Source organism: Suricata suricatta, chromosome 8 (assembly GCF_006229205.1).
Source record: "Suricata suricatta isolate VVHF042 chromosome 8, meerkat_22Aug2017_6uvM2_HiC, whole genome shotgun sequence".
In the NCBI taxonomy this organism is placed as follows: domain Eukaryota; kingdom Metazoa; phylum Chordata; class Mammalia; order Carnivora; family Herpestidae; genus Suricata; species Suricata suricatta.
The window spans coordinates 2,054,130-2,064,407 of record NC_043707.1 but is presented as its reverse complement, the minus strand read 5'-3'; the positions used below and the strand labels follow the sequence as shown (position 1 = coordinate 2,064,407).

General features: G+C 60.2%; 1 protein-coding gene across 1 annotated transcript in view; it reads left to right on the top strand.

Moving 5' to 3' along the window:
• Nucleotides 1–2,431, top strand: part of LOC115299928 (testisin-like) — a 4,132-nt gene extending 1,701 nt beyond the window's left edge. Inside the window, exons 2-3 of the mRNA XM_029949476.1 lie at nucleotides 1,564–1,797; nucleotides 2,100–2,431. Of these exons, the coding sequence (XP_029805336.1) occupies nucleotides 1,564–1,797; nucleotides 2,100–2,339 (474 nt within the window). The 3' untranslated portion in view covers nucleotides 2,340–2,431. The remainder of the gene's footprint in view (nucleotides 1–1,563; nucleotides 1,798–2,099) is intronic.
• Nucleotides 2,432–10,278: the final 7,847 nt, after the last annotated feature.

Genomic DNA, 10,278 nt, shown 5'->3' with positions numbered 1-10,278 from the left:
GACCACGCCAGCCTCAGCAGCCCCCACTCGGGTCTGTGTGTGGCCGGGTCCCCGCGTGCAGCTGTCCCCACACCCCGTTTCCTCTGCCTTCCGGAGACTGAGCCGGAAGCCACAGTGAGGGGGCGGCCAGCTGGGCCCGGGCGCGCTCCCCACCGGCCTGCAGGGGCGCTGGGGTTGGGAGAGGTCCTGTGAGAAAGGCTTCTCTCCACTGAGCAGGGCTGCTCCCCAGCCCCCGGCCGTCCAGCCTCCCTGCTTTGGCTCTTCCAAACCTGCATCCACCTGCTTTGCCTTCTTGCCGGGAGCCCTGAGCCCATTTCTCTATCTGCAACATCAAATCATCTCTGTGCCCCAGCTCCCCGCTAAATCTCTGGGGTTCCTTAGGCCAGCATGAAGCGTCACCCGCGCCCCTCTGGCCCGAGGTGCCCTGGGTCTCCAGTGCCACAGACCGGGCCTGGTTGCTCTCCGTGGCCGGGCCCCTTCCCGCGGCACCCCTCACTCCGCAGGGAGGGCGACAGGCTCCTCAGGGTGCTGCTGTGAGCCTGCGCTCATCTAGGCCCTGCACACTGAGGAGCGAGCAGGGTGAGGCCCTACCTGTGAATGAGGCGGGGCCATATTTAGACCTGTTTTATCGAGGAGGAAAGAGAGAGGTACGGAAGCGGCCCGAAGGCCCCGCGACGGGTCAGTGGAGAAGCCAGGGCTCGCTGGCCGAGACAATAACGTGTCCTTAGGTCACCCCTCTGGGATTGGCTGGTGGGCGTGGAGAAACCCGTGCTGGTCCTGCCTTCCCCTAGAGGTGGGGCCCTTTCCCTTCCCTACAAGGGGCTGGATAGAGCGTCCACTGCCGCAGACCTCTCCAAAGGGCTGAGTGGGTGCGAGCCGAGGGACCCGGCCACCAGACTGCCTGGCCTGAGGCTGACAGGTAGTCGGGTCCGGCTCCAGCCTCCTCCTCGAAGGTAGGAGGTGACTCTGGACGCCCTCTCCCCTTGCCTGCCTGCGGGCTTCGCTCTCCCTCTTGCTGGCTGGGACACCCCAGGCCGGGCATCTCCTCCCCTGTGCCTTGGCGTCCTCACCTGCAGAACAGGAGGAAACGGTTCCCACGCCACAGGGCGGCATGGGGTCCCATACCTCCGGGCTTAGCGGGGTTCCGGGCAGGCCGGTGCCTCTAGCCACCGTGGGTAGTGTTCTCACACCGGCCTCCCAGATTAGCCGGTTGCTCAGCCTCACGCGGAGGAATTGGACAGATTTGGGTCCATGATGGGTTCGGAGCCTTCCCTGGTGCTTTGCCGGGGGTGGGAGGTGCTCTGACCCGGGCTTTCCTCACCATGGAGTGTGCGCCAATCACACAGTGCCCAAGGAGGGCCCCAGAAGCACCTGGCAGGCAGCGGGACCACACTGACCCTGACCCTGCTCGGCGGCATCGGGCCTTCCCTGCTGGCACGTGAGCGGCTGCGGTCCGCCCGCGCCGGCGCGGAAGCTGGGTCTCTGGAAAGAGCCGTGGCAGCGGATCTGTGACCTGCAACCTGCCGGGTGCTGGCCCCAGGGGCCCTCTCCCCCGCCCCGTAGCCTGTGCCACTCCTCCCAAGCAGACAGCAGAGGAGAGGCTCAGGGTGCCGTGTTTCTCTGTCCCCTCGCCCCCGGGCAGTGCTGCCAGCCCCCTACATCCTGCAGGAGGTGCAGGTCGGCATTATAAACACCACCATGTGCAACTACCTGTACACACAGCCTGTGTTCCGCCACGACATCTGGGGGGACATGATGTGTGCTGGCGACTCCCAGGGCGGCAAGGATGCCTGCTTCGTGAGTGTCCCTCCCCACCCCAGCCAGGGGCGTGTGGACCCTGGCAGCCGCCACCCAGCCCCGGGCACGACGGCAGCCTGCACCTCATGTGGTCCGTGTGGCAACCCCACAGGGTAGACACTAGTGTCCCACTTTGCAGATGCAGAAACCGAGACTTGCTCCCTTCCTGGGGTGGGGAGCAGGATGTGCACCCAGCCTGCCTGGCTCCGCCGCCCCTCCTGCCATGCCCCCTTCTCCACCGGCCCCTCGGGCGCCCCACCCCTCCCCGCCAGCAGGCCTGGCTCACCCTCGCTGCTCCCTAGGGTGACTCCGGCGGACCCTTGGCCTGCGAGAAGAGAGGGCTGTGGATTCAGGTTGGAATCGTGAGCTGGGGATCGGGCTGTGGGAGGCCCAACCGGCCCGGCGTCTACACCAACGTCAGCAGGCACTTCGGCTGGATCCGGACGCTGATGGCCCGTGGGGGCACTCAGAGGCCAGAGCCCTCTCCGCTGCTCCTCCCCCTGCCTGTGCTCTGGGTCGCCTGGCTCCCGCAGCTGGCCTGAGCCCAATAGACCCCTGCGAGCTGCGGCCATCTGCTGAGCCAGCCCCGTCCCCCACCCTGTCCCTTTTCCAATAAACACATCAGCATGTCGCAGTCGATGCCTCGGAGAGCATCTGTGGCCCCGGAGGCGCCCTGGACGCCCTCCCGGCCCCCGGGCCCAGCCCCTACCTCCTAAATCCTGCTCCGGCTGTCTGCACTGTGCAGGTGTGGGTGACAAGCCGCAGAGCCCTCTCTGGTTAGTTCAGAGAGAGAGTTTCTGGGAGGATATTAGTGGCCCCAGGGTCGCTGGGGGCCAAGAAGACCAGAGGGGGTGCTGTGGGGGGAGCACCCAAGCCCTCCCTCCCCTCCCAGTGCTCATACCGGTGCGCCCCTCCATGCAGGACCTGAGAAACCACAGGGCACGGCTCAGCATTGTCCCCCGGAGGACAAGGACACTGGGCGTCCCTCCTTTTCCCGGGGGACGCCTGCTCTTCCTCCAGGCTTCTGCGGTGACTTCACTCCTTCCGCTCTGCCGTCCTGGTCATCACACCCCTCACTGTCCTTCGTGCCATGTCTCGGTCTGTCATTCAGGGCTTTGCCGTCCTTCACTCCGTGGGTGGTCCCGAAGCCTGCGGTGGCCCCGCACCGACTGTGCAGGCAGGTGCCCTTCGTGGTGGAGATGCCCCATGACCCCGCGTGGAATCCGTGCTGCCCGCCACCCTGCCCAGAGGGGCATGTGATGCTGGACGTGTCCCGGCTGGGGCTGGAGTGTGCCCCGGGGGGGCCTCTGCACTTGGCCGTGGGGTCATCACAGGCCAGCCCTGGGTCCCTGGTTCTCCCCACAGCATCCACCGCCCGGACTCCCCTGCGCCGGGCCGGAGATGGGACAGCTCCCAGCCGGCCGGGGAAGGAACGGGTGGCCTCGGCCAGGCCGCTCAGGGCTCGTCACCCCTCCACCCCTGACCCCTCCACCTCCTGCCCCAGAGAGTGGCTTTGCTGCCCCCGGACAGCCGTGCCCCGCACCAGCCCCCCGGGACCCCATCACTTACCAGTGGGCCTCTGGACTGGCTCGTGCCACCGCCCCGGGACAGCTAACGTCCCCGACTGCCGAGGAGGGCGTGCGAGGTGGGGACGTGGGAGGCCCTCTGTGGGGAGGAGGCTGGAGACTTGGGGGGGGGGGCAGACGGGAAGTGACGTCCCTTGTGTTTTCCCACCCGCCAGTGTTAACAGAAAGGGGCCTCGTCTTGGAATCGAATCCACAGAGACAGTGAAACCTGTAACTTTCCTCTTTAGCTTTAAGACCATCTTTCCCTTGGAGTCAAGATTTTTTAAACATAGTCTTTGTAGGGCAGATGTTAGTTTATTAGACTCATGCTTATCGTTCAGTTGTAGTAGAGGTGGTCTTACCCATGTATTTTTTCTTTTCCTTTTTTTTTTAATTGTTAATATTTTATTTTTGAGAGAGAGAGTGGCGGAGGGGCAGAGACGGGGGAACAGAGGATCCAAAGTGGGCTCTGCACAGACAACAGTGGGCCGGACGCGGGGCTCGAACTCCCAAGCCCTGAGATCATGCCCTGAGCCAAAGTTGGACGCGCAACCGACTGAGCCACTCGGGCGCCTTTTCCTTATTCTCCAAAAAGTCAGAAAGCCAGAGCAGATCTTTAGACAGCCAGTAAGACTATTTCCCTAATGCAAACAAAAATATAGAAGAAACAAAGGATTTCTGAGAGATTCTAAACGTAAGCACGACCCAGAGCTGTGGGGGAGCAGGTTCACGAATTCCTTACACTTTCATTAACGGGGTACAAAAGGCTTAGGGCAGAAAGCTGTGGCCACGGGGCAAAGGCGCCCGAGGTCCATCAGTGAGAAATTACAACGGGACCACTGGTGACTTGTGTCCCCTGCAGGAAACTCCTTCCGTCTGGTGCCAATGTACTTTGATCACAACGCCACTCGCCCCCCAGACGCTTCACTTCTTACACACATGTTAACAATACCGACTGATTGTCTTCTGCACTGTCACCCGGTGTGTATGACAAACACGGAGCCTGTGTGGGGCTCTTGTCCCCTCCCGGCCACTACCCTCTCTCGTTTTCATTTCTGCATCCGCCTCTTGCTGGGCAAGAGACAACTCCAGACTCACAGGCTGCGACCCGGAGCTGCGTGTGTACATTTTGGCACCCGGAGAGCGGGCACACACACTCCTCGCCCTGGGTGACAGCGGGATGGGGGATGACCGTCCTTGGAAATCATTTCCAGACTGTCTTCACTATCCAGATACTATCGCGTTGCAATCAGAAAACACAGCCCATAAATGTATTTGGAAACCAAACCAGAGTCCTGTGGTGGGGGGGTGTGTAGACAAGTGACTTTTTTTCAGGCTGATGGAAGAGCCTGCAGATGCGGACTCAGGCCACCTGCTTCCAGCCGAACTCCTGCGCCCCCTGGTGCTCGCAGGTGGTGCCGCGGGGTCTTCCAAAACCTGAGAAAAAAAGTTACTTTGGTTTTTGAATTCTAGACCCAGTGAACAAATAAGTGGGGGGAGGCGACACGATGTCCTTCTCAGACAGGAGAGCTTCCCAAGGCGACCTCCCGCCTCCTCTTCCCAAGGAAGGTACCTTCATGGGCAGAGCCCATGGCCCTCTGCGTCCTAACCTCCGGGAACTGAGTATGTCATTTTAGGGGTGAAAGACAGTGCGGATGTCACTGAGGCAAGGACGTGACACGGGGAGACTACCCTGGATCGCCCAGGTGGGACCAGTGTCATCACAGGTGGCCTTAAAGGGGAAGGGGTCGGGAGCATCGCAGCGATGCCCCCTGAGAAGGCTGTGCCCCGGCAGGGATGTGAGGCGTGCATGGTCTCCTCCTGGGAAGCAAGAAGGACAACCCGGAGCGCTCGGGGGGGGGGAGGCGGCAAACCCCGGCTCCAAAACCAGCCGGCGTCTGCTCCAGCTCACAGCCGGGCGGCGGCCGGAGGCGGCGTGTGTCTGGCGGAGCCCCTGTGCCCTCTCTGCGCCTGGCGGCGGGGACGAGAGCGGCACCTCGCGTTTTCATGTCGGACACCTGCGCTCCGACGCACTGTTGGGGGAGTGACCTGAGCTCATGAGTGCAGGGTTAGGACAACGCCCGGCATCGGTGGTCACGGGCTCACCGCCACCCCCATGCCATCGGGCCTGCCTGCGCCCAGCTGGCAGGGCTTTGAGAGGCCTGGGCACCCGGCTCGTTGGCTCACTGCTCCTACTGCAGGTCAGGCCTGGCCCAGCGCGGCCGCCTCCCGGCCACGTGCCGGGAAACATTTGTTTCTTGTGGCAGTACCTTTCTAGGACTTTGCTAAAATGCAACAGAAATCTGTAAGAGGGGGCTGCCCGGGGGGCTCGCTCAGTTGAGCCTCTGACTCTTGATTTTGGCTCAGGTCATGATCTCGTGGTTCGTGGGTTCAAGCCCCATGTCAGGCTCTGCACTGACAGCAAGGAGCCTGCTTGGGATTCTCTCTCCCTCTCTGCTCCTCCCCCGCTCACGTCCCCCCAAAATAAGTAAATAAACATTAAAAAAAAGAGGGGCACCTGGGTGGCTCAGTCGCTTGAGCATCCGACTTCGGCTCAGGTCATCTCACAGTCTGTGAGTCGTAGCCCTGCATCAAGCTCTGTGCTGACAGCTCAGAGCCTGGATCCTGCTTCAGTTTCTATCTCTTCCTCTCTCACTGCCCCTCCCTTGCTCGCACTCTGTCCCTCTCTCTCTCTCTCTCTCTCTCTCAAAAATAAAGCTTAAAAAAAAGAAAGAAAGAAACCCCGTATGAGGAAATGCAGTGAGCAGCGTTCCTGGAATTGACCTGACCACGGAACCCTTTGTTTTAGGGGACTTTCACGACAGACCTGTGACATGTTGCCCCGTGTTTCTGGGCCGAGCTGGGTCCTGGCTCCCTCCGGCAGGATCCCCTGATCCCACACCCTCCATCTTCTGGGGGGATTCTGATCTCTTTCAGCTCCTTTCTCTGCCGTATGGCCTTCTGACACCAGGGGGCAGTGGCGAGCTGCAGCCGCCCCGCCCGCGCTCACCTGGCGGGGAGGAACGCGAACTAAATGAGCAGGTGCAGGGAAATGCGGTGACATAAGGCGCTGGAAACAGCGTTCATTTCCACCCACTTGCTTCTCAGTGATGAGGACCCGGCCCTCCGCCCACCGTTGCCATCGGCCCTATCCTGTTTCCAGTCTGAGCAGTGTCCATGCAGGACCCCTTCTCTCCAGCCCCAAGAGGCCTCGCCGCGACCCAGGCTGAAGGCCAGGGGCAAGGCCTGGCGTGCAGAGCGTGTGCCCACACGGCAGGCCGGCTTCCTGCGCACGAGCGCGGCGGATGGCGGCTTCAGGGAACCGGCGCCCGGGCTGCCCGGGGCGGCTCACTCCCAGCCGGGGACAGCCGCTGACGGCCACGGGAGAAATGGTTCTGTAATTATGACCCAGACTCGTTTGTAAAGTAACAAGAGCTTTGGGGCGCCTGGGCTCAGTCTGCTAAGCGTCCGACTCTTGATTTCAGCTCAGGTCATGATCTCATGGTTCCTGGATTCGAGCCCCGCATCAGGCTTTGCAGGGACAGTGCAGAGCCTGTTTGGATTCTCTCTCTCCCTCTCTCTCTCCGCCCCTCCCCTGCTATCTGTGTCTCAGAATAAATAAGCTTAAAAAAAAAATAACCACCTTCACGTAAATCTCTGTTTATACATCTCGGCACACCTTCCTAATAATTTCTTAGGCTAACTTTTCTAGGAGTGCTTCACTCAAACAAGCTTCCTGCTTTCAAAGGTTTTTCTAAACCACAAGCAGGACCCCAGCAAAGTAAGAGGGGCCCATTTCCCACAGCGTTTTTTTATGTTCTTTATTTTTCAGAGCCAGAGAGAGACAGTGGGCACAGGGGAGGGGCAGAGAGAGAGGGAGATACAGAATCCGAAGCAGGCTCCAGCCTCTGAGCTGTTAGCATAGAGCCCGACGCGGGGCTTGAACCCACGAACCGTGAGATCATGACCCGAACCGAAGCCGGACGCTTAACTGACTGAGCCAACCAGGCGCCGCCCCCCCCAGGATTTTTGACACTGAGGGCTTCCACTTTTGTAGGCTTTGTAAGCTTACAGGTTAAAAAAAGCGTCTCCATTTCTAAAAGAGTTCACTTTGTTTCTGTAAAATCGGTCCAGTCAAAGCTGTACAGAGAAGGGAAGGGGAGAAATAGAAAAATGGCCTAAATCCCACCATCCGGAAATAGCCATCGTTCTGTTTGAACACTGTTCCAGAAAGCTGTTTGGAAAGGCAGGTTCAAGGGCGGGAACAGCCCCCGTGAGGCCAGAGAGTGGAGCTCCGGGGATGCGGCGATGAGCCCACAGCGACCGGACGCCTGGCAGCTGCCACAAACTGGAAGAAGCAAGGGAATGTTCTCTGCTAGAGACTCAGGCTGTAGGGGGCATCCTGCGGATACCTGGATTCTGGGCCCCCCGCCGCCAGGGGCAGGGGGAGGTGGGGGACACCTTCCTGTTGTCCTGAGCCATCGCCTGTGGTCATCTGTTAGGTGACTTGGGAAGCTGGCATTCTCCCCTCCCAGTTTCGGTTCCTCACATACGCATTTGTCAAAAAGTTAACTTTTCTAACGTTTGTATTCACTCTGTGACTCGGGCTCCCGGAGACACGTATTTGGTCCGTATCTAATAAACTCCATCCACCATATGAGCTCTTGGTCAGATTAATCTGATCATCCGTTTGTCCCCTAAAAAATGGATAATCCGCCCCCCCAGGGTCCTACATCTTCATGAGGTTGAGGGTGTCTGCGGGGCCGGCTTCCGGGGCGAGGGCGTGTTCTGTGTCTAGAAAGAAGCGTGGGCTAGACCGGGACATGCGTCTGTCAAAGCCCGCGAACAGACACCTCGTAGGAAAAGTGTCCTTCTAAACGTGGGGGGGAACCCCCACAGGTCTGCGTCGTGCTACACGTGAGGGGGTGTCTGAGGGGAGGCACGCGGACTGCAGCCGAGGTCACGGGTCAGGGCGTGCAGAGCGGGGACGCACGGACGGGTGCACGGTTGGTCATGCGGACAGACGTGCCGTGACGCAGACACAGGAAAATGTTAATTGCCCAAGTGCTGAGTATGACAGGTGTCAGCTCTGAAAATCTTTCAACTTTGTTAACATGTTTAAACATTTTTATAGTAAAATGGGGGGGGGCGGGGAACGTCTGTTGACTTCTACTTGAAAGGCTCTAGTTTGCCTGGGTGCACACCTGGCTTCCAGCCTCTGGTCCACTCGGACCCTCTGCCCTTGGTGTCGAGCCATGTTCTGGAAAGCCCTCGGCGTGAATGGGGCGCAGGTGACGTTGGCTCGCTGCCAGGGTGGCCCCCCAGCCTAGAGGCACCCCCACAGGGCTCCTGCCCTTGGCGGCACACGTGGGTGGGGCTTCACCATTCTTAGGAAGGAGATGAGCACATGATTCAAAAACCAGATTGATGTGGTCCCAGCACCGAAACCGTCCAGCACCTGGGAGAGGGGGCGCCATCCTCAGTAAGAGAATGTCCCCCAGACCGCTGAGACCTGCAGTGTCCTGTTCTGCCTCACAGCCTTGCACAGGGTCATCTGCTAGGGGCCCATCTACAGAGGAGGAAACCGAGGCTCAGAGGGACAGGAACGCAGAGAGCAGGGTAAGAACGTGGGGCGGATCGGAAGCTCAGGCCAGCAGTGACGTCCGGGGCAGGCAGGGTGCTGAGCCCACACGGTCAGTGTGGCCATGAGCAGGAAGGGCCCCCAGAGGGGTCAGGAGAGTGGTGGGGGAGGGAGTGCAGGCCCCAGGAGAGTCTTGGATAGATGCTGACCCGGGCCTACGGACTGCATGTTTGCATGGGGCTGTCTTAACCCCCAGCGTGATGGTATTTGGAGGTGGGGCCTCTGGGAGCTGATGTGGTATTTGTTACAGCAGCCGCGCTGGCTGATACACCAGGTAACACACACATGTGCCAGGACAGCCTCGGGGGATCAGAACCTGGGTATCCTGACTCTCTAGAGCAGACAGCCGGATACGGTCCGTCTTATTTTCAATACTTGCACTAGTGTGATTTTATTTTATTTTTTATGTTTTTATTTTTGAGAGACAGAGGCAGCGTGAGCAGGGGAGGGTCAGAGAGAGAGGGAGACACAGAATCCGAAGCAGGCTCCAGGCTCTGAGCTGTCAGCACAGAGCCCCACAGGGGGGCACTTGAACCCGCGAACTATGAGATCATGACCTGCGCCGAAGCCAGACACTTAACCAACTGAGCCACCCAGGCGCCTCTAACTAGTGTGATTTTAATTACATAAAAGATTAGACAAAATGTCCGGTTGGGTGTCCTGGTGTTCGGTAAAAGTTTTCAATAAATAAAAGCTTTCAATAAAAGTGTTGAGCTTCTCCAGGGTGGAGTGGAGAAAGATGCTTACCTTAAAGCGTGGCGTCGCCGAGAACTTGAGGCCTTCTGGTCCGCTTCACTCAGGCTGCAGGGCACAGAGGGGTGCCCCCAGGCTCCACATCCACGGGGCAGGGAGACCGGACTCAACCTCCAACCCCTGCTGGAAGAAAGCCCCGTTGTTTCAGCTCCTGGCTGGGTGAGTCCCAGGCGCACCCGCGGAGGGGATTATGCCCCGCAACTTCCCTCCTCCCCAGGGACAAAGGGCCTGTGTTCAGTCTCCCCAGGGCCAGCGCTGGGCAGGGTGGATGAGGGGGCAGGGCTGCCGCCCTGAAGGGAGGTGTACACATATGTGCGAGCCGTGCGCAGGCCCCTCTGCGTGGGAGAAACGCGTGGGGCCCCAGTGCACCTGTGCGCGGGCCCTGCACAGGCCCCACCCCCCGTGCGTGGGAGAAACGCGTGGGGCCCCGGTGCACCTGTGCGCGGGCCCTGCACAGGCCCCACCCCCCGTGCGTGGGAGAAACGCGTGGGGCCCCGGTGCACCTGTGCGCGGGCCCTGCAC